The sequence below is a fragment of the Mytilus californianus genome, unplaced genomic scaffold (genome assembly GCF_021869535.1).
Source record: "Mytilus californianus isolate M0D057914Y unplaced genomic scaffold, xbMytCali1.0.p SCAF_12, whole genome shotgun sequence".
NCBI lineage: Eukaryota > Metazoa > Mollusca > Bivalvia > Mytilida > Mytilidae > Mytilus > Mytilus californianus.
This window is the reverse complement of record NW_026262604.1, coordinates 64,222,905-64,247,761: the sequence shown is the minus strand read 5'-3', so window position 1 is coordinate 64,247,761 and position 24,857 is coordinate 64,222,905. Positions and strand designations below refer to the sequence as shown.

The 24,857-nt window shown below is 33.5% G+C and overlaps 1 protein-coding gene across 4 annotated transcripts; it reads left to right on the top strand.

Annotated features, from left to right (window-relative positions):
• Positions 1 to 1,228: 1,228 nt before the first annotated feature.
• On the top strand, positions 1,229 to 20,588 carry LOC127722184 (chitobiase-like). Of its 4 annotated transcripts, none has more exons than XM_052229076.1 (13): positions 1,229 to 1,420; positions 2,242 to 2,351; positions 3,358 to 3,507; positions 4,952 to 4,981; positions 5,862 to 5,932; positions 6,502 to 7,164; positions 8,264 to 8,706; positions 10,431 to 11,050; positions 12,714 to 12,783; positions 13,415 to 13,589; positions 14,547 to 14,787; positions 15,842 to 15,985; positions 19,078 to 20,588. In XM_052229076.1, exons 3-13 carry the CDS (start codon positions 3,404 to 3,406, stop codon positions 19,133 to 19,135), a joined length of 2,619 nt encoding a protein of 872 aa, XP_052085036.1. In that variant the 5' UTR covers positions 1,229 to 1,420; positions 2,242 to 2,351; positions 3,358 to 3,403; the 3' UTR covers positions 19,136 to 20,588. The 4 variants fall into 4 exon arrangements, with proteins under 4 accessions (XP_052085036.1, XP_052085034.1, XP_052085035.1 ...); XM_052229074.1 differs by having other exon boundaries at positions 2,239 to 2,351; XM_052229075.1 differs by lacking the exon at positions 1,229 to 1,420 and adding an exon at positions 1,455 to 1,527 and having other exon boundaries at positions 2,239 to 2,351.
• The last annotated feature ends 4,269 nt before the right edge of the window (positions 20,589 to 24,857 follow it).

The following is a 24,857-nucleotide window of genomic DNA, read 5'->3' as shown; positions in this document are numbered from 1 at the left end:
GGTACCTTTCGCCTCTTTTCTTGTACATATGTAAATTTGGTTCCTCTACAAAAGGGGTTATAAGATAAGTTAGATTGATTTAGTAACATAAATATTTGAAAAAAAGAGAATTTTAATTATATTCTAAATGTACATGTTATGTTGGAGAGTGGCCATGGACTGTTGAAGATGCACATACATCTGCAGTTTGTGCCTTTACCAACTCCAGCTATCTTGACACTCTGTTGTACGTAATTTTTCCTTTGTACTAGGTCTATTTTTCCGGAGGAGACGGGTGATGGTGGTTAATGAGTGGCGGACCTAGGGGGCGTAGAGGGTGTACACCCCTTTTGATCGCCAAAACAAATTATTATATCATATTTTTAACTATGCATATAATTTTTTAATCGTCCAAAAATTTATATAATCTGTTTTATGAAATTACGCCCCCCCCCCCTTTTTAAAAATCCTGGATACGCCCCTGTTGATGTAGTCTGTTGTGTAAAATATATTGGTACGTTTTGTTATCATTTAATCTATTATCTAATTACAGTTCATTTCTGCTAAGTACACTGTAAATAAAGAGAAGAAAAAAAAAGACTCAAAATACCCTCAAATGGAGAAATTTGTATTTACATTCTTTGACTCTATTAAAACATTTTTACTGTTAATATCTATATAAAAGTAAGAAGATGTGGCATGATTGCTCAACGAAAAAAAAACCCACCAGAGAACAACTGAAGTAGATAGGGGGATAAACTAAGCAGCTGAGACATCCATTACCGCAGTCTTTTCATATACTTTGAATATTAAAAAAATACGTACCCTTTCATAAATTGATTGACATAAAATAGACCTATAGCTATCTTGTTCTATTTCAAAAACTGTTTTTAGATATAAATATATTTTGCAGAATAAGATGCATTTGTGCCAGCCGCTGCTGTTTTAGTCGCATCTTTGAAAGATGCCGACATCTGATCACATATATATATATATATATATAGTAAATGCCCCCCTTTTTACATGGGAATGATCACCTGTTTATTTTCACCCTTCTCGTCCTAAATAATATTAATTAAATAAAATATTTATCTAAGTTGCTTGTCTATTAAAAAAAAATCAATTAAACAAAAAGTTCAAATAATATTAATTAAATTCACTTATAAATATGCTAATATTTATTGAAAAATATATTTCCCCACCCTTTACCTAGTACAATGAAATAACAATAGATATTTAAAATGTGACTGCACACATAAAAATCAATAAGAATATTATGGGATGGACTTTACCGGCAAATGTTTATGTTCTTACGCTTCCTAGCTTTGAAGTCTTTTGCAGAATCAGATGTCGGTTCCAAATGTGCAAATAGTACACGGTACATGAACAACTAATTGAGTTTTAAAAGGGGTGAATATCGGAAAGATTTCTAGTTTATAAGGTAGGCAATCATTCAAGCAATAATTTAAATTCACCATCCGTAACTATAATATCACTTGAATATATCATACATCCATTCCTGTCCAACCTATGTCATAAATTATGCAGGTAAGATTTAAGTCGATATAACGAACTGGCCGGATATTTTCTGTTGACTGAACTACACATTTCAATTAGTGAAAGAAAATGTGTGTTTGGACCTACAGGAATCTATCTTCTTAACTGTTGTCTGCTTTAGTCCTCATGTTACATTTTAGTAAATCAATCAGTCATGCGAATGGCAAATCAATTTTTGTTATAGTTTTATTTCAAATAAATTTGCTTTCACATACAGGTTGTAAAGTTTCTTCAATTTATGACTAGACGATTACTATTTAAATAACAAATAATAATATTTTACCTAATATACCATTTTTAACCTTGGCTACACACTATACAATTTAACAATCGTAGATGTGTTAACAGGGAAGTAATTTCGAGCTGAATAACGAGTATTAGTTCAAACGCGGCGTGGCAGAACACACTAAATTTAAACAACACGGGTTTCTTTTCGAATGGAATTCAATGCGACTGACCAAATTTTGGAGGCCATAATCTGTATAGGAACTCTAACTTGGAATTATTCCAAAACACAAAATTAATGTGAGATGACCAGCATATTGAATATTATTTGCATGTTTTTTTTCATTATCATTGACGATATTTCTTATTTGTCCAGCATAAATTAATTAGATATAGTTTAACCAAAGTCCAGTGGCAAATATAACAAGCATTTTTCGAGAACATATTAAAAAAATCAAATAAGTATTGTTTGTACAGTAGATGAACGAGAATGAAGTGTGGTACATTTGGATAGTCAGAACAGGAGGGGAGAACTTTTATCATGAAACAAGCAAACCACACACCACTCAAAGATTTTGTACAATGTTCTGGTAAGTCCTTTCTTAATACACACATTAATTCACCACATAATCATAATGGAAATACATGACATAAATATATGACAATTTAGTATGTAGAAACATATTGACTCTTAAGGATGTTCGCTCCTTTTTTGCCAGTTATTCGGAATCCTCTGGTTTTCTCCCTGTAATGCCATTAAAAATTTTGCCTGCAAACCCCTACTTTTCTTTTAATATTTTCATTATATATATCTTGAAAAGCAATATTTAAATCTTATAAAATCCTTGTTATTTTTTCTTTGTTTTTGAAAAAAAAGGTGACAATGTTAACTGTACGAAAAGTCTAGAGAGAATCACTTCCCGCCAAATTTTCAATGGCTTATATCTCGAAAACAAGCACACGGATCCTTCAATTTTTTCGGCTTTTTTAGTTCCTTTATTCACATACTTTCAATTCATAATAGTCTTTTAAATAGTTATTTTCTCTCAGAGCGATATTTCATTCTAGCTTCAATAAAAAGTGCTTCAAGGCATATAGTAATGACCTGTGTCCGCTCATTATTTACCCCGATTATAATTATTATCCTATGATATACATGTACAACAATGATTTTGATAAATATTTTACAAGCTTTATACTTTAAAATCAATATCTTCTTCATATGCCAAATTCAGCTATATGACGTATTATAATAATTGATTTCTCGTGGAACGGTACAGCTTTCATCCCACTAGACTATTTCTGCTGTGTTGAAATTTTAACTTTCAGATTCAACGTGTGTATAGAATTTTTTGTTTGTTTCAAAAATCTTAAATATAAGAATTGAATGATGTTTTTTTGACAATTTATACGAAATGAAAGCTACATGTAGTAACCATCTAATTTAACACAAAGGACTTCCGCGATTCATACAAAATGTGATGGTCACTTACTTTCATTCATAGACATTATATATTAAAATTACAGCATTCAATTATTTAACAAAGGCACAATTTGAAGCATTGATGGATAACAAATATCTTCCTAATATTTCAGATCATGAAAAATAGACTAGGTGCAGCTGAGGGCGCGGAGGATTACGATGGACCTAAAATTGAGACAATTTCGTAATCTAGTGATAGCAGTATTTATCATAGCCATGTGTATACATTTCATCAGTATTAGTGATGTTTTTCACTACCACTGGTAAGTTGAAATGATATCTATAAAACAGTCCATGTTACATCTTGTCTTGAAAAAGCTGTATTAGTATAGAATAATCCAAAAACACCTCCACTCATTATAAAAAGTATCAGAAAGGGATTTACAGAAAAAAGAATAAATTGGGGGAAAAAAATGAAGAACAAACTATAAAGAATAAAGAATAATGAGTTGCTAAAAATAGAGAAAGGAAAATAATGGGTGCTAAAGAATAAATCAAAAGTACAGAATTGAATAAAGTAAAAAATAGAGAAAAATGGCTTAAAGATTTGAAAAATAATACATAAATGAAGAACCAGCTCACCCACCTCTAATTCATACGCTCTTCTTAAACAAAATTGTGTAATGTCAAAATCGCATGCAAGTCAACAAGTCATTCAACAAACCACTTTGAATGCCGTACAGTGACATATAGTTGCTAACTTCTACGTCATTTGATCTCTGGTCGAGAGTTCTCATTGACAATCATACAAACATGGTGTTTAGGTCTTTGCCTTTTCGGTGGAAAGACCTTTTGATTATGTTCTGATTATTATTATAATTTTTTTTTCCACCAAATTTTTTTCTTGCGTTAAATTTTTGTTTCGCAATATGTCGCTTTGACATTTCTTATATTGTATCGTACAGTTATAATGCCTTTCTAACTTTTACCTTGCTAAGCCGAACAATTTTCTTTGTAAGAGTTATATCTCCCCATACACTGTTTATCTTTTTTGACCATCTCCTTCGTAACAAAAAAAGATATCAACAAAATTCTTTTTCTAAAGTGTTCGATATATTCTCATGAAGCTTTGCATGGTCAATTTAAAACGAAGCGATCTGGTGACATTTTACAGGAGTTATCTACCAGTCAATATTTAATTTATCGGTATGTCAGTTAATTCATAAACCGTAAGCCGTAATGACCTAAGGTCTTTTGATTTGAGATCCTTAAGTCATAACTTGGGAAATGAGATCAAGGTCAAAGGTCAAGGTCATATTCTAAAATGTTCCCCTTTGTTAGTGTGTGCATCTCCTCTCAAACTGTAAAAGCTATGTACAAAAGAACTGGTGCAAAGTTTTTGGGTTGTTAAAAGGAAAAAAATGGTACATTCGGTCCAAAAATATATAAAAAATATATATAAAGCATATAATATCCCTTATTTCAAGTGCAAGTACAAAGAAACCATATATTTTTGGAATTGGGATATTATAGATGAGCTGTTTTCTCATACCCTAAGTGTATTTTTTTAATCTTTTTATCAAGAACACTAAGTCTAATGTTATGTGGAAAGACCTTCAATTGTTCTCTGAACAATTGGTTTTTAATATTATTTTTATATTGTTTATATAGTTTAACTTTTGAGTAACAAAATTTCCAAGTTTTACAGTAGAAAATGTTAATAGGTTGAATACAACGAATGGTCATATGACTTGTTTATATTTTTAGGTCCACTCACCAAAACCTTGCCAAAACAAGGTAAGTATTGGGAGTTAGAATTAATCAAGCACACGCAAACGTAAAATTCACACAAAAAGGGGTTGTATAAATTCTAACTCCTCATAACATAAAGAAAAAAAGAGATCAAATTTCTGGAACTTGAACTTTCTTGAAAGAGTTGTCGTCGGTGTTTGAAGTCCGTCATTTGCCGTTGCCGGTCATTTTGCCGTCCTCCACCATACGTCGTCGTCCGTCATTTTGCTTCTTTCGTATACTTTTTTAGAACATCTTTTGAATCTTCTGAAACTAACAGGCAAATGAACTCCAGACTTAGTAAGAATGTTTCGCATACCGCTTATCTTTTTTAGATAGTAACATGCGTAACGCGTGTTCGTAATGGTTTATACTTTTACTTGTTTACAATTATTGTATATTTATTCATGAGAAAATTGGTTTTCACTCTTCGGGTAGTTTGGTTATCAAATTGTTTAGCATGCACAGACAACCAGAATTAGTTGTATTAGTCTAAGAGTATTTCCTGCCAAGTAATCTAATACCTGTTTAGATGTGTCCGTCGGATTGTGAAAAAGATCTGACTTGTCTCCGCGTTTTGATCACCCAACAGATTTTTTCACAGATTTTAAAGTTGAATTGTACTGAATTACATTCACGATCAGATCGCCATACTTGAGCATCGCTACGATCATTTTTCTCAAAGTAAAGAATAAAATCTGTGTTAATTGTTTTCATGAGAACGAGTACCCAATCGATCAGTCTACTTGTGTTGACGTTTAACCTCTGACCATTCAATGGTATTCTTAAACGCAGTCCATTTGCTTTATAACATACTCTACTAAAACATATATATATATATATATATATATATATATATATATATATATAGTCTATCGTTTTACAGTCAAATTCCACAAAAAGAAGACGTCACAAAAAGAGACATTAAACAGGAACCGAGAGTAGAACAACAGAATGGTAAGTTACGCATCTGATTTAAGCATATGTACCAAGCATTTAACGTCAGATACATTGACGCAAAAACAAATGGTTGCAAGTCACACATAAACATTATCTGATCTTAAAAAATATAGTGACAATTTGGGAGAGAAAGAAGGAAAGAAAGAAGATAGAGAGAAAGAAAGAAAGACAAGAGAGAGTAATAGAGAGAGATCTGGACTCTTTTAGTCAGGATACCCATCAGTATGCATGGTTTATTAAATGTGTTTTGGAGTAAACGCAATAGGAATCACATGCAATTAAACATGTGTGAGAGCAGGTACGTCGACACGGGAGGCATGATTTATTATAAATAACCACAAAATTACAAAGTCATACCCTGTACCTTGTGTCAAACCAAGGAATGCGACGGCCTTCAACAATGAGCAAGACACATGCATATAGTAAGCTCTAACAGTTTGTTTATTTCTTAGTTTTTGGTTTATTATGTTAATTTTTATTATCTTTTATATGTTATAGTTTATGGTATATTTTCCTAATTTTCATTAATTTCTATTTTTTGTTTTTATATTCATTTTTTTTTCAAGTGAACGTTAGCACTGACCAAGAGTTGATAAACTACTTAGCTAAATACCTTGATGTGATATGGACTGTCAAAGACGATGCACAATACAATACTGAACATATACTATTCTTAAAAAACATAGGATTGAAAAGGATTTCGCAAACAGATTGGAAAATTTACTTCTCTCAAATGAGCATCCTGAATCCAAACCTGAAAAATATAAATGATTCGTATCCCAAAAATGTCGTAGTTGGAGAGGATAAAACTTTCATTTTGACACACGTTTCCGGTTCACTCTATTGTATTTATCCACGCAAAGAAGTCTTCATATTCTTCGAACCAGGAAGTAAAATAAAAATTCCACTTACAGCCACCAAATTCCAAAGATCTAGGACAGATTCGTTACCTAACTGGTATGTTGTCGGTTCAAAATCAAAACCAAAAATTATCGAAAGCACCAAAGGCGAAAATTTAAATTTTGTGAAATCATTTGGAAGTCAACTTACATCGAAAGAACGGTATAAAATAAATAACAACCACACTGACTTAAAGAGGACACAAAAATATGTCGTCCCTTCGCCAGAAGAGATAGCTGTAATGTCTAATGATACCATAATGTTGAAACTGGAAGAGTGGGTGATTCAGAAATCTGACGAGTTTCCAGACGAAGTCAAGTACTTAGCAGGTACGATAAAACCACTATACAATCAGCACTACAATTTTCCGTTTGTTCATTTTTAGATTGCCGACTGTGTATCCATTTTTAGAATATTATTCATGGGAAATAACTCCTAGTTAAGAAAAACTGTATGTAACTGGTCATTAAAACCTTATGAAAAAAGCATGGTTTATTTTGCGGGATCTGACAATAATTTTAACCTCGCCGGCACGTACATTTATTATCTATAATTGCATTTATAATACGCATTTACATTGACATTGGATTGCAAAATGGGGGATTGAAATGAAAATTAACAACAGCTTAGTACGTACACCAAAGCCTGCTCTTCCCATAAAATTTGTATGGACAGGGATAAAGTAAGCGTTGCTTCCCCTAAAAAATATCTTCAAAATAAATTGGAAACATTCACATTAAAAAAAAAGTTAAAAGGTACCAAAGAAGAGGCGATGAGATAGTCGGACATGTCAACATGGTCAAGGAGTAAAAGAAAAAAAAAACAAATTTCAAATTACTAAACCGATAACAAAACATTGTCAAGACGAAGCACACCAGCATCAATGGATTAGATTGGATGCTACGGAATGGTCGGCATCTCTTGCTTAACTAGCTACATGTACGTTTGTCACATTACTCGTATAAAAACATTTAAGACAGTCATATAATTCGTGGCAATACTGCATACCCTATTTCGTTTATTCATCCACTAGACAGGCTAGGCATTACCAAATGCACAAAAATTCGGTACATGTTAATTGTATAACCAAAACACGTTCCTTATGTTAACACGTTTGAAAATTCAAAATGAGAATCGATAAATTTTTCAGAAGCAAATATATACACGTCTATTTACGACAGGAACGCTAGTATTCATTTACTTGTGTGTTTTTTTTATTGATTTAATAAAACGTATACCACACAGTTTTTGACCGTGGGACTGTACCACTGCAACTTTTGTGAGGAACAAAACTGACGACTAACAGATTGAACAAATTAACACACACACCAATGCATTGCCAGTAAATTGAACATTAGGTAAATATCAGACATCAGATGATATTCATAGTAAAAAAGATTGTTCTGTTCTACTATTATTTTGTCATAGATGCTCTAAAAGTGAAGGTTGCTACAAATGCATCTCCCGATAAAGTGATAAAGATGGTTAAAGGAAAGCCAATCTTTAAGAACACTCAATTAGGAGAAAGTGATGAGGCATACGAACTAAAGATTGACGGCAAATCGACCGATATTCAGATAACAGCCACAACGGGACACGGCATATTTAATGGTGTCCAAACATTGCTCAGCCTAGCAGACAAAACAGTAGAGTCAGGTCCAATTGTATTTAATAGTGTAACAATAAAAGATAGACCAAGATTCAAATATCGTGGTATTATGTTGGACGTATCTAGAAACTTTCACTCTAAGGAAACGGTCTTCAAGCTACTAGATCTGATGGCTATGTATAAATTAAACAAGTTTCATTTACACCTGAGTGATGATGAAGGCTGGAGACTAGAAATACCTGATATACCGGAACTGACCCAGGTACAGTGTACTGTCTTACTCTATTCAAGTATTGGGAGTGTTTACAGAACGTAGAAATAAATGTTTCATATTTTTCATATCAAATTTATAATTTGAATATACACAAGCTGACTTCTACGTCATTTGGTCTCTGGTTGAGAATTGTCACATTGGAAATCATACCACATCTTCTCATTTTTTTATAAGACAAACACAAAAAAGACCAAATAGAACCATACAACAACAACTCTGTATGCATGTAATAAAACAATTATCATATGATTGAAACACAAATTTCAAAACAAGATGTACAGTTTAACACTTCAAGTGAACATGCATCAAAGTTTTATCAAAATCTAAATGGTGTTGAAATGTCATGTCAAATAACAAATGTCATGTCAAATAACAAATGTCTTGTCAAATAACAAATGTCGTGTCAAATAACAAATGTCGTGTCAAATAACAAATGTCGTGTGAAAGTGGCGTTTAACACCAACAATCAACCAAACAATCCTGCTCCGGGTTGTGACATATGATGAGTTAGTATGTGTCCCATTAGCAGCTTTAACAAACCTTTGTTCAGAAACTGACCTCGTCAGTGGTTATTTAATGTTTTATCAAAAAGTTTCTGTTATTTGGAGAATTGATAAATATGGCATTTGTGTTTTTTTTTAATTTCTGTTATATTATTCACAACTTCAATGTGTGTTAAGACTCAGAACGACAAAGAGTTTGTTATCAATCCAAAATACACCTGTATCTTGACCTCTTAGTAGATGTTTAGTTTAAACAATATCTATTTTTCAAAAGTGCACAAATCACAATTATACAATAGAAATACAAATGTACAGGGATTCGGAAACAAAAGGGACTTATATAAATCCGTCTCCCAAGTAGATGTTTGTATGGTTATTTATGTCGTTGGTCTGTTGACTCATTGAAGTTTATGTCGTGCACATCTCTTTTTATTCCTATCAATTTTTCTCAGAAGATAAATTAAATTAGATGTACTCTATTTTGTTCTTCTTAGGGTGATATTTTTTTGTGCTTGTCCCAAGCCTGTAACCCAGTAGTTGTCCTTGGATGCTGTTTGTCATAATGGTGTTTATCGTTTATTGTTGTGATAGAATCAGACCTTTTATAGCTAAGGACGGTATGCATTTTTTTCATTACTGAAGACCGCACCGCACGTTGACCTGCAATTGTTGACATATTGTCTGTTGGTCTTTTGAATTTGATGCGACTGTCATACAAGTGAGAGGTTTAGCTACATGTAGATATAAAACCAGGTTCAATCCACCATTTTCTACATAAGAAAATGCCTGTACCAAGTCAGAAATATGACAGTTGTTATCCATTCGTTTGATGTGTTTGAGATTTTGCCATTTGATTAGGGACTTTCCCTTTTTAATTTTCCTCGGAGTTCAGTATTTTTGTGAGTTTACCTTTTATTGTATAGATAAATGTCTTAATTATTGGCAATCGTACTAAATCTCCTGGTTTTTATACAAGTTTAACGTACAATTTCACATTATTGTGACAACTGTTCCCCTTTTTCTTGTTTTTATTCAATATATATTTTATTAGATTTTTTCTTTGACTTAATAATTTAAGGTTTCATTTTACATTTAACTCCTTGCATTTTGGCAAATATTTAAGGTATTTTCAGCAGACACCGATGAAATTGTTTGATTTTCATATTTTAACCAATGAAACTGTTGTACATTATACAATATGTTTTGTAGTTAGGATCTAAAAGATGTCACGACGAATCAGAAACATTATGTCTCATGCCTTCTTTAGGATCTGGGCCGTATATTCAAGACCAGGGTCCTGAATTTTACAACATAATTGACTACAAGGAAATTCTTAAGTATGCTAATGAACGACATATTCAAGTTATACCGGAAATAGATATGCCAAGTCACATGCGCGCTGCACTAAAATCTATTTCTCTGCGTGCAAGTCGTAAAGGAACAATACGGGACCAGTACAAAATGACCGACAAAGCTGATAGTAAAAACTACAGGTCGCTGCAGGGGTATAATGATAATATTGCTAACCCTTGTCGTGATGGACTATACGATTTCGTCGATAAAGTTATAGACACTGTAGTTGAAGCACACAAGGACATACAGCCGTTAACATTGTTTCATTTTGGAGGAGATAAAGTACCTAAACCAGCACTTCAGGGTATGAAATGTAAGGAAAACAAAATTGATTTAATGCACAACTTTATACAGCGTCTTTTTCAAAAGAAACAATTTACTAATGTCTCTTTTGGAGCATGGGATGACAGTTTTCTGAAACCAGACAAAACACCGTATACTGTAGAGAGCTTACATAATATTACAAAAGAAAACAGGTAATTATTTGGGGTTTTTTTATGATAAAAAAGGAGAACACAATAAAAAGTCATATTTTGTTTTTAAATTGCACCAATTTCCAGATAAATTATTTTCAAACTTTAATTTCATTTATATTTTTTCAAATTCTTTATTTTTTCCCTGGTAATGTATTTAAAGAAAGGTACAACATTCTCTCTATTTCTCAATAACTACTTTTAAACCCAAAGATTGACGGGGTAAAAAAATATGGTCATCATTGGAATTTTGCTATCTGATAGTAAAACTCCTGGTATAAAGGGGCGTCCGTTTTTCTCTGCAGAGTGTAGAAATACGAATCTACGTCCGGTTGGAATGGGAACGTTGAATTTCGATGTCTCGTGTAGGGAAAATACCACGCCATCTGCGCATTAAAGAACAACTGTAACAACTCGTTGAGGGGTCTGTATGTTCCCTAATGCAAGGCAAAATTTTGACCCTATCCAACATGCCCTCCCTTTCCCGTGGTAGTCGAAAGTCCCACTATTTTCCCCAGTCATCCAACTTTGCTGAACTTATCAATAATATACTAGAACTTTTTTTTTGTCCAGAATACGCATAAACTATTTGCATTATATAGTTCTGTATTTGAATATTTTTACGAATATTATTATACGTGTTTTTCGTTTCTCGTTTTTATATAGATCAGACCGTTGGTTTTCCCGTTTGAATGGTTTTACACTATAAATTGTTTGGGGCCCTTTATAGCTTGCTGTTCGGTGTGAGCCAATGTTCCGTGTTGAAGGCCGTACCTTGACCTATAATGGTTTACTTTTATAAATTGTGACTTGGATGGAGAGTTGTCTCATTGGCACTCATACCACATCTTCCTATATCTAATTATTAAACAATAGTCGGTTGATATCAAAGGTAGAATCAGAAAGAACACATTTGTCGAAGAGAGACGGACAAAATCATGGCATATTTCTCCGTAAGGCTTTATGGATGGGTGGGTCATATTTCGAGATGTGTGTAAAAAAAATAGTTCTCTGTATTACAAGTAACATTGCCATCCTTGAGGAAATGTTGAAATATTTCTCAAAGCAGCATCATATATAAAAAAAATAAGGAGCTATGGTATGATTTTCATCGAGACAACTACACAACAGTCTAACTGATGTAGATTGAAGCTGTTTTAGGTCACCACACGGACGGCCTTCGACAATGAGATAAACCAATACCGTATAGTCAGCTGTAAAATTCCTCGACATGACAAAATGTCAAATAATTCAAAATACTAACGGCCTGATTTACGACAAAACAATTCACGAAAAACAGATGTAACAGACCGCAACTAACGACAACTACTGAATAACTGGCTTCAGTTTATATCACAAAAAATGTACGTACTATGCTGTAAGAGGAGATTGAATCGATATGAGGAAAGGCTACAACAAATGAACGTAGTCTATAATTCATAAAGCCTACATGGCTGTATACGCGTGTTGCCAAAAGCACTGGACACGAGCAGAAGATCTTGTCGTCGATGTCGACCTAACTTTGTTAAAATCCCACGGGACGATATACATTACAAGTGCAACCATAACAATCTGAAAAGAAACCGTTTTGCTATTGTCTGAATTAAAGCATTAACACTTAGTAACATAGATGTGTTAGCATACATGTAGCTATTTTCTTTTTCAGAAGTGTGTATGCATTTGTATATCAGGAAGAAAACAAAGCAGTGTTTAAATTAGCCAATTCAGGGTACAAGGTAAGTGTTTACTGGCTTTTTTGTTAAACATACAAATTAAATTTCCACTGTAATGCAAACTGAAATATGTGCCTTTTCAAACAACATACGCTGAGAGTGTTTATTCTTTTACACTTTGATATCTGCATGGAAAGTACAAATTTAATATGGTTGGCTAAACAAATTGGTATATTTATAATACCTACTGACAATGGAAAGAGGATGGGGCAGTTTCCCCTTAATTTATTCCACACCGTTTTAAAATCTTCCAAACTTGACTAAAATTCTCATTTAATACAAATGCTTCATATGTATAGTTTGAGGTTCTAACATTGCTATTTCTGAACTTGTTTTCAAATTTCAAATGCATTACAATGGCTCAAACTGCAATTTTGGTAAATGTTGGTTAAGTTTGAATAATTATCGAAAATTGAGTAGGACGGACATTCTTAACCAAAACCAAAATTGTACTAGATAGGAAAAGCTACAGGTCATTGTACGGATAATATTCATTAGTACAAAACAGGAAAGAATAAAATAGAATATTGTCGTAACTTGTATTGCTTATCACAGTGTCCAATTCTGAGCTGAATAATTACACGACTGGTACTTCCGTGGTATATTTATGCTTATTGTATTTATTGCATGCCAGGTTATAAATAGCCCAGCTTCCCTACACCATTTTGACCACCCCTACGAAAAAGACACAGAAGAAAGGGGATCTAAATGGGCTACAGAATTCATCAACACTAAAATGGTGTTTGCATTTAATCCATTAAAAGGTGAAGATGACTATGGTGAATTAAAGAAACCCGAAAATATTGTTGGTAAGTCAACATATATAATTGTATGTGAAAAGGGGCTTAGTGAAGATCGCATCGATGATACTTAAGTCCTGACGTTTTATACATTGTTAATTCGTAGAAAGCAAAAAAGCAAGAAATAACAGTAAATATCATACACATTGACAGATTCGATTTGAGTTTAAAACATTTATAGAGATACATTTTGTACCGCGCCGACGCAATGCAGGAGTCCTAAAGATTTTTACATTATACGTCCGTGAAGATTTTTTAGTTAACGCAAATATCGTAGGGAGTTGGATTACCTTACCCGAACATATTTCCCTGACTCTTAGCATACCATTCTCTTTTCCAATCTTACAAATGCCATGCGTACTAAGCCTATCGGAGAAGAAGCAAAAAGCCTACTTCAAGTCTATAATTTGATCAGGTCGAACCAACGAACTTCTGCACTTCAAAGCGATTACACTACCTAGATCGCCAATGCGGTCGAGAAGAAACACATTATTTAATTCAATAAACACTAGTGTACATGTTAACTGAAATTTGCACGTTTAAGCTCTAATAATTTTTTATGTCAGCCCTAATCAAACAGAGTTAACTCTCATTGACAATTTTCCAATTAGACAGTTCTCGAATTAATAAATACCTACTGAATATCTATTATTAGAATAAGTTTAATTAAGATTAAAATATATGTCATATATTATAAATATTAAGATCTTTTATGATTTGGTAGAGAATACATGCACATATCTGGACAGAATTTGTACGAAATAAAAAAAACATGCCTCGTCTACGATGCAGGAGTTCTCCCCATAGTTCTTTTTTTATCAGAATTCGTCCGCTAAGATTCTTATTGTGAATGCAAATGTCTAAGGAATTAGTATCACCCTACCAGGACATACTTTCCTGACTTCTCGCCTACCAGTCTAAACGCCATATTATAGTTTACAATAAGATATTTTATCTTTTGTTAAGGTATACAGGCTCATGTATGGACAGAACTGGTACAAACAACAGATCAGCTAGAGTATATGATGTTTCCTAGGCTGATTGCATTTGCAGAAAGGGCTTGGCATCATGCTTCATGGCATGAAACAAACAACGTGAAAGAAATGGAACGTGATTGGATAGAATTTTTAAATTACCTAGTCTATAAAGAACTTCCAAAGTTAGACAAGCTAAATGTACATTATAGAATACCGCCACCTGGTGCTATGTAAGTTGAAGTGTTATTTTAATTTCCTCGCTCTCGGTCGATACCAGTGCTGGTGGCCTGTTCGTCCCAGTGAGTATCATCGCTTCAGTTGTATGTGCTTTGGTACTGACATGATTTATAACATACTTATATATATTTCCCTGTTGATACATTAATTAATTATTCAGAAACTTAATTTCAGCCCCTCAGGCAAAGATGTCGTTAAGTCCCGTCTGCTCATAGCTTCTAACGTTTCTATGTGCTTACAAAAGTCAAGGTTCGATGATTCCTTATGCAGGTAAATCCAAAAACAACGCTTCGGACGAACGTAAATTTGTGAAGTGTTATTTTCCTTAGCATTACACCATGTATTTATAAGTAAGATACAAGCTTTACTGTAGGTCTAGTACTGTATAGAATATATCAAATTTTCTAGATTCTAAATGTATAACCCGTTCCCATTTCAACATATTTTCCATTTCAAGTAATTTTTATTGCAATCTGCTTCAAGATTAATTAGAATATTTGCATATTTCAAATTTGAAGTAAAATACGTAATTTTTAAACAGTTCAGGAGTATATAAGAGTTTTAAAAAAAATCTTGCAATAATTTGTTAGAAGAGAAATATTAAAATGTTTATAAGATATTGGTATTAAGGTTCGTTTGACCGATTGATTGTTGGTGTTTAACGCCACTTTCAGCACATTTTGTTTATTTTAAGGCATCCAGTTTTTATAACTGGGTGAAGTCAGAGTTCCCGAAGAGAACCATTGAGCTTTAGTTTATATGTTAAAGTTTATGATTAGGTGAGTTTTAGGGGACACCTTTTGATAAGTCAATGATATTTGTATGCAGTTGTATAATCCCTGGCACATCTCATTTCTGGATATTATTTTGGCTTGTACCTACAGTCACGACATATCTCTGTGTCAACAGTTTGTTAAGGTTGGTTTATTGTCCCTTTCTTGTGTACAAGTGAAAAAAAGTTAAATGAACGAGTAAACTGATTTAAATTTGCTGTGCGTATAACAATGTCATCATAATTGTTATATTATTAACTTTGGTTTTATTTAGAATAGAGGATGGTAAACTGCATGTCAATACCTATTACCCCGGGCTTACTGTTGAATATAGTGTGGATAGTCCAGGAAATGAAAAACAGTGGTATAAAGTTACAGGCGACGAAACATTATCGGAACAGATTATACTTAGAACACTGTAAGTCGGTCTGGTAGAAATATTCTTAAAATGATATTTTTATTCATCACTGCATTGGCACATTTCCAAAAAGAACATGTTACATTCTTTTGAAAATAAATATCTTCCTTCTTAAAATTATGTATTAAGTCATTATAGCTATTCTCCGTTCTCCGGTAAGAATGATCTACAATTGGCAGACTATTACAAAATTTTCAGATGACAATCATGGTCTGCAATTAGAAAAAAAAACATTGCTCATATTTTGCCCCTTTTGTAGACGGTAAGCATGACTGCAATTGCAAGAACATTGAAATTTCGTCAGATATTTAGCACTTCCTGTTCTTTAGGTGACAAGCATACCCAACAATCAGAACAAAAAGACTGACATCAAGGGCACAATGGTAATCTGTTTCTTTAGCGCTGCCAAGCTCTTTGATTAACTGACGCCAACTATAGCTCAAATGTGACAATAGTCATCACTTTGCGTACTTTGTCTGTGGATTATGTTCCGACCTTTAACCTTCAGTTTTTGGTGGGGTTCGTGGTCAGTCTTTAGTTTTCTATGTTGTGTTTTGTGTACTATTGTTTTACTGTTGGTCTTTTTCTTTTTTGGCCATGGCGTTGTCAGTTTATTTTCGACTTATGAGTTTGAATGTACCTTTGGTATCTTTCGTCTCTCTTTAAAAAGGGCACTAGCTGTCAAATTCGTGTTCACCGATTTGACTCAAATTCTCATATTTGATTTATAACAATGTAAAACATTTATCCAAATTATAAAAAGTCTAAAATAAACAATTTACAGGGCATGGGCTCAATTAAATGTAGCTTCGTTTCGTGTAAAGTTTAGTCTAGTCTTAAGACGCCGTCTAATTAACTTTCGAGTTGACCTCCGACGACCTCCGATGACCATATAAGCGATATAAATATAAATATAGATATAAATAGATATCGAAATCGTGCAATTGGATTTTTCTAGGTCTGTTTAATTTAATTTTATGGATTAAACATATATGTTAATCATCGCTTGTACGAATGATTTTTGTGTGGATCGAATTAGTCAATCAAATGATTTACCTTTGTTTCACTTTCAATGTTGACATTCTTTTCCTTTAAATAACCTTACACGCACAATTCATGCGTTATCCATCTCTAGCTAAGGGGTTAAATTGAAGTTCACATGAATACGGATTCAATGAGGTAGAATTATTCACTTGCAAGTGAATAATTCATCATCAATGTTTCTTAGATTATTTTTACAAAATTGAAGCAGACTGGCTGCTAAAAGCGAATTACTATTTCACTATTTCACTTTCATTAATGATTTAACAAAAACAATCATATTTTAGATTTTTTATATTTCTCGTAGCTAGTGCCCCTTTAATTCTTTTCTGCTGATGTGGACAAAACTTTTCAAGAATGCATGATTTTTTATGACAATATCTTCCTTTCATTGAAATTAAAGGAAACTTTGATTTATACCAGCGGCAACTATTGATTTTGATAGGCAATATCTTTTCATGTCGTCGCTTCAAAAATTACAAGGGGAAATCAGTAAAAAAAATCATAGAAATAATGCTTCTGGGATCTTTCAAACACTTGTCTCATTTCGTACTGATTGGGTAGCAAACCTTGCGCGGCAGTGATTCCATAGTTTTTCTATTAACCCTGTGAGAAATCACATTTTCTTTCTGTTTGTTATCTGAATCGACGTAGTTGAAATTCACTGAATTAGTTTGAATGAAAAAAAATAAAGGTTTTTAAAAATATTTCAATGCATCCAGATTATGCAAATTTCTAATTCGCAAAGCGCATTTGATTCTCATTGGTCACCTTTTCCCCTTGAAACTACGAGACAACTCATCCACGAAATATCTTTACAGATTCCCCATCCATTTGCAAGTGACTAAACGATAAATATGTTGCCAAATATGAAAAAAACACATGTCAAAATAAATATGAATACCATCATAACACATTACTCATGAATAAATTTAACAAAAGTAACACGGCAGATGTGAATTTTGGAACAGGATCTGCTGACCTTTCCGAAACACAGGAGTTCCTCTCTGTTTTTTGGTAGGGTTCGTGTGGCTCAGTCTTCGTTTTTGTTATTGATGTTTGTCTTTTTGTCGTTTTCATTATGGCCATATTTGTATTTATTGATCTAATTATTTAGATTGTCTGCTTGATATCCCCTCTCTCTATTGCTTCCAATGTTGATGATCATGTTTTAATTCCAAAATAGAGGCGAACGATACCTAAGGAACATTCAAACTCATAAGTAGAAAATAAACTGACAACGCCATGTTTAAAAAGACCAACAGTCAAACAACAGTACACAAAACACAACATAGAAAAACTAAACACTGAGCAACACGAACCCAACCATAAACAGGGGGTGATCTCAGGTGCTCTGGAAGGGTAGGCAGATCATGCTCCATATGTGGCACCCGTCGTGTTGCTCATGTAAGTGCAAACCCGGTGGTAAGTCTAATTTGGTAGGTCACATTCGGGGGAAAAGGGGACGGGATTGGAACATATCTGTCGTCATCTGTGAAACAGATATTCCATAACGGTCAACCAACTCGTGATGGCGTCCGTAAAATTTACGAAGGGATGATTTCAACTTGACCTCTTGGAACTCTTGGTTTAATATATTCGTTTTGAGCAGCAGCCCTCTATCAAGGAAATCATGATAAGAAAATAGCGTATCAACTGGAAGATATATACTCCGTATGCAAACGGTGCTGGAATGTTACTACATAGAAATGGAAAGTTCACAATTGGGAAGCTGAAATCATCTCTTTTTCGTAAAATTTTGTTTTCAACAGCCCTCATTTTCAATTTCTAGATGTAAGTCAAGACATGAGCCATACCTAACTGTATCTGTTGTATCCTTTATCTCAAGTTAAACATAGTCACCAAGTTTTGAATGATATAGTGAGAGCGGAAGGTGAAGTTAAAGTGTCGAATATGATTCAAAGAACAGAAAGCATTTTATATCATTTATAAAAACGCAGATTGTATTTAATGAGTTATCAAATCTTTTTCTTTCTATTAAAACAAAATGTATTTTAATTTGTTGAAAAATCTCTCTTTCTTTTTTTCAGGTCAGCAGATGGAAAACGTCATAGCAGAGAAATAAAGTTAGATAGATCAATTTGGTAACCATGGTAACCAACGAACTGCAGATTTAAATTGATGAAGCTAGAAATGTTGTCGGTTGTTTATGAAGATAAATGAAGAATAATGGTGTGCTCAAATATAAAGAATAGAGAATACTTTGCAAAACATATAAAGAAAACCAAAAAAAAAAAAAAACATAGACAATTGAAGAATACAGAAATGAAAGACCTCCCCATCCAGACCATCCAGACCCTCTTATATGGAAGTCACGTGCTTGCCAAATAAAATTATGCAATTGAATGTTGATACTCCTCGCAATTCGATCTCATGTTTCATGCAACACATTAGAATGAACGATTAACATAGTATACGACTTGTATTGTGCTAAAAATGCTTCTGTACGGGACTTTGTTGCAAACTAAGTATAGATATTTGATATAATTCACGTTAAACGAATGATATTTCGAGCACATGTAATTGTTTCTGAATGTATTTATGTGTTAAATACGCATGCCTATTTTGAATTGTACATGTGTGTACGCGAATGCTTTACTTAAATTTTATTGTTTGAAATATTGTATGATACTTGTTCCTATAATGCAGCTGAAAAAGTTCATATTAGGTTTGTCATGCTTGTGTCTTTACCATTTTGAAATTATTATACCACCGCTCCGAAAGAGGGAAACTGTTTAAACCCTATCTGTTAGTCCGTATGTTCGTCTGTCCCATGATAATTCCGTCGCATTTTCCTCAGTAAGCTTCCAGTTATATATTCTAACACATAATGGTCATGTATGAAATATCCGTCGAGTTTATTTTGGGAACTCCAAATAAGAGCTTCCTAAAATTTGTTGTTTGGCTTCATGTGAACATGTTTTACCGTGTGATGCGTTTTCAGATTCATCACTCATCAACTTCCTATTAACCGAATACATTTGTTATTAGGATTTATCTGGTTCGTCTATACTGTTTGAAGCGGGTTAAGATTCATAACTCCTCACCTTCCTGTTCAATGGAACTTTGTATACGACGAGGACGGTTCATTCCCAATTGTTTATATACTTTTGAATGAAGCTTATATACACATAGATTTTTAATATCGCCTTAAATCTGAAATTTGATGCCAGATTGTTAATTCATTCAAATAACAAAGCAGGTCAAATTAGTAAATTGTTAGTTTTAGTGTGGTAAAAATGTATAGGTACAATTTACAAATATTTATAATATTTAACGCCATACATTTTTGAAAAAAATTATGATTGATTTTTTTACTCTCGTTATTTCTTGGATCGCTTTTTCGAGCCTTTTAGCGCTTTTTTCCAGCTTTTTAATGCTATTTTTGTGTTTTGTAATTTTTTAGCTCTTTGTATTTACAGCAGTAATACAATCGTGATATGCTAATTTTACAGATATATTTATCTTGATGTAAACAATACCTTTGGAGAAATGTATGCTTCCAGTTTGTGAAAGATAATAAAAAAAAACTTGTCAAAGATACCAGGCTTATATTTAACTCCAGACGCACGTTTCTTCCACACCGTACCAATTAGTAGTAAAGAAATTAAATGTTATTTTGGCTTGAACTTAAAGCATACGTCTCTCTCTACACGTAGTTTTTTTTTTAGCTCACCTGGCACATAGGGCCAAGTGAGCTTTTCTCATCACTTGGTGTCCGTCGTCCGTTAACTTTTACAAAAATCTTCTCCTCTGAAACTACAATGGAGATCACTTCTAACCTCTCATCAAATCTGTCAGAATCTGTCAGGAGAACTGTTCTAGGACAGTATGTAGAACTGACATCCTGACACCTTTTAGACAGTTCTAGCTAGAACAGTTCTAACCTAGAACTGATTTGGTCAGTTCTACCTAGAACTGATTTAGACAGTTCTACCTAGAATTGATCCTGACAGTTCTACACTAGAACTGACCAAACATTTAGTCAGTTCTACGACTAGAACAGTTCTACGGCTAGAACAGTTCTACGACTAGAACAGTTCTACGATTAGAACTGATTTGGTCAGTTCTACGGCTAGAATTGATTTAGTCAGTTCTATCCATAGAACAGTTTTAAGAACTCTTTGTCTTAAATATAAATAAGTCAAAAGAATATTATCATAATATATATTAAAAAATTCTCATCACAGTACTGTTTTAACATTTCTCTAACTGCAGTGACGTCATTTAGAACTGTTCTACGGTTAGAACTGATTTAGTCAGTTCTGCTGACAGTTCTACGACTAGAACTGATTTGGACAGTTCTACCTAGAACAGTTTTAAGACAGTTCTACCCTAGAACTGATCCTGACAGTTCTACCTAGAACTGATTTGGTCAGTTCTACCTAGAACTGATTCTGACAGTTACAGTTTAGAACAGTTCTATGACAGATTATTCTGACAGTTCTAATGAGAGGTTAGAAGTGATCTCCACTGTACTTGGCCAAATTTAATCAAAGTTGTCCACTATCATCAAGGGGGTATATAGTTTTAAAATGTGTCCAATGATCCCGCCTGCCAACCAAGAAGGAAGACATGGCTAAAAATAAAACATAGGGGTAAAATGCAAGTTTTGTCTATTATTTTGAAAACCGCCATAGGTAGAGAAATTCTGACGAAGCAAAAATGTTCAAAATGTTGAGCTCTACCTATTATCTGTTAACGTCAAAACTGTCAGACGACTAGTTATGGGGAGTTATTGCACTTAAATGACTAATTTTACCTTTTTTTCATTCTGGCCTATTATCGTGAAAAGTATAATAGATAAAAAGTAATTTTAAATAGCAAAAATCAGCAAGACAAGGTCTTCAAATAAATCTAATGGTCGAAATCATCAGATGACTCCTTAGTAGAGTTATTGCCCTTTAATGATGATTTCTTTTTCCAATTGAAGATGGATAGAATCTTTAAAAAGCAAAAGTAATCAACAAGACAAGATCTACAATGAAGGTTTTTGCCAAAATTCTTATTGGAGTTATTGCTCTTAAATCGCAATTTTTAGTGTCTTGAAAACTACAATAGGTAGATAGACACTATAAACAGCAAAAATGATGGAGGTCCTGCTTTTAGATAACGATATACATGTATATCAATATTTGGCGTTTTTTGCTATTATCTTGAAAACTATAATTATATAAAGATAGATAGAAACTTTAAATAACAAAATAGATGAGCAAGACAATTGGGGTACAGCAGTCAACATTGTGTTTTAATCTCAATCACTATAAAACAAACAGTTGTTAACAAAGAAAACAAAACGGCATATAGACACTCTATAAATAAAGCACATAAGCAAAAATGAATTAAAGACAAGAATACAAAAAATGACCATCACACCATAACACATTGGCGGGATGTATATGTACCGAGCCACGCCAAAAGGATATTAACAAAAATGGACCAAATTAAAAGAGCAAGGTTAAAAATATACAAAGCCAACCGAAAGAACACTATAACACGTAATTAAGATGAAAAACAACGTCATTACCTAGAATCTATACTTCAAGACCATCATGTATTATTTGTGAAGTTGATACGGAATATTTATCAACAAGGTTTCGGTATCTTCCGATGAACTTTTTTTAGAAAGTTTTGATAAACATGTGTTTTCTATACTAGTATAAAGCATAAATAGTTTTAACAGTTTAATATCCGTGATAATAAAATAGAGAATGGAAATGGGGAATATGTCAAAGAGACAACAACCCGACCAAAGAGCAGACAACAGCCGAAGGCCACCAATGGGTCTTCAATGCAGCGAGAAAATCCCGCACCCGGAGGTGGTCCTCAGCTGGCCCCTAAATAAAATTGTGTGCTAGTTCAGTGAAAATGGACGTCACACTAAACTCCAAAACATATAAATGAACTAAAATTAAAAAAAACATCCAAGACTTACAAAGGCCAGAGGCTCCTGACTTGGGACAGGCGCAATAATGCGGCGGGGTTAAACATGTTTTGTGAGATCTCAACCCTCCCCCTATACCTCTATTCAATGAAGAAAAAAGAAACACATAGCAATACGCACAGTAAAACTCAGTTTAAAAGAAGTCCGAGTCCGATGTCAGAATAGGTAACAAAAGAAACTAAGCAAAATGACAATGATACATAATTGAACAAAGGACTACTAGCAGTTACTGACATGCCAGCTCCAAACCTCAATTAAACTGATTGAAAGATTATGTCTTCATTAGATGAAAATCAAGTACAATCCCTCCCGTTAGGGGTTTAGTATCATACCATCATAAAATATATGAGAAGAACATAACCCGTACATGTATTATGCCAACAACTGGTTTTAGAATAATGTGTTTATTTCCGATGCAAAGACCTTATGAGTGAATCAATATTAATACCAAAATGTGCAATCCTTAATGACTTGACAACAGTATCGTAACTATATCCTTTCCAAATAAGTCTGTTTAAAGGTTTAGTTAGCTTTTGAGATGAATGCCGACATTTTTTTTGCTTTGTAAAGAATATTACCATAAAATATTGGCATAAAATATTGGATGTGAAATACCTGAACGTATAAGATGTCTGCATGTTGATTTATATTTACGAATGATGTCCTTGTACTATGGAAGCGCATATGGTACACCCCTTGTAAAGTTATTTTGTTGCAAATAAGTCGGAATTATTAGTTATGTTGTGTGTTATAAGCTGGAATCAAATCATCATGTGGAGTCAACTTGTCGGAATGATGAAGTAAAAATTGCATTACAATGTCGACTTGTTATCTAGTATAAATGTAATGACAAATCAATAAGAAGTCGACATGTTGAATTCAACTTGTTAACTGATTAAGTCGACAACTTGTTTATTTGATGATGAGGTAAAACCACGTGACCATTTTGGAAAAACATAGGTCTATTTTTAAATCGACTTCCATATCAGTCGTTTGTTTAATGTGCTCCGGATGAGTGTCGCTAGCAGTGGCGGATCCAGGGGGTTGGGGTTGGGGGTTGGAACCCTCCTTTTTTTTGTTTGACGATCAATGCATTTGAATGGAGACATATAGTTGGAACCCCCCCCCCCCTTTATCCTGGGTTAGGACCCCCCCCCCCCCCCCCTCCTTTTATAAATGGCTGGATCCGCCCCTGGCTAGCCATTGAGTTCAAGTTTAAATTAAAGTTCGAGTTGATGTTCAGAGCTATTTTGGTATGGAAAGAGGGAACGGCAGTCAAATATCAGAAAAAAAGTACTCAAAAATAACAATATTTCGGACCACTGAGTACGGCCGTTTATTTTCCTTAGTTCTCAAACGGAATCAGTATTATAATAAATTAATAGTTTTTCTCTAGCTGCTTTATCTTGATCTAGAAGGATAACGCATAGATACAAGTTTCATAACAATTCATGGAGGTTTATAAACTTGTCATGATAAAACAGTTTTACTTACTGCAAAAAAACCAAACTGTCCTGTTCCTAGCTAGTATCTATGTAGAATCGCAGTGAATTATATACAAAGGAAGCATACGGGGAGGGATCCGCTAGCTAAATAAAAATAAGAAGATTAGCAAAACCTTTAGCGCACTGATAGAAAGCTATGAAAGAATCCTATATGACATGTAAAACAATTGAAACGAGAAACCTAACGATCTAAAAGACGAAGACGCCCACGCCAGTACTAAATAAAGTAAGGAGATGTGGTGTGATTGCCAATGAGACAACTAGCCGCCAGAGTTTAAATGAAAAGGATGTAAGTAATAATAGGCAGCCGTATTGCCTTCAGCAAATCATGTAGTCGGCTATAAAAGGCCACCACGTGGAA

Bases quoted from the DNA above. Each gene is read 5' to 3' on its own strand.
- LOC127722184 (XM_052229076.1), top strand. From the start codon at position 3,404: ATGGACCTAAAATTGAGACAATTTCGTAATCTAGTGATAGCAGTATTT. The intron at 11,051-12,713 runs GTAATTATTTGG...TTTCTTTTTCAG, and splicing joins AATATTACAAAAGAAAACAG to AAGTGTGTATGCATTTGTAT. The intron at 14,788-15,841 runs GTAAGTTGAAGT...GGTTTTATTTAG, and splicing joins ATACCGCCACCTGGTGCTAT to AATAGAGGATGGTAAACTGC.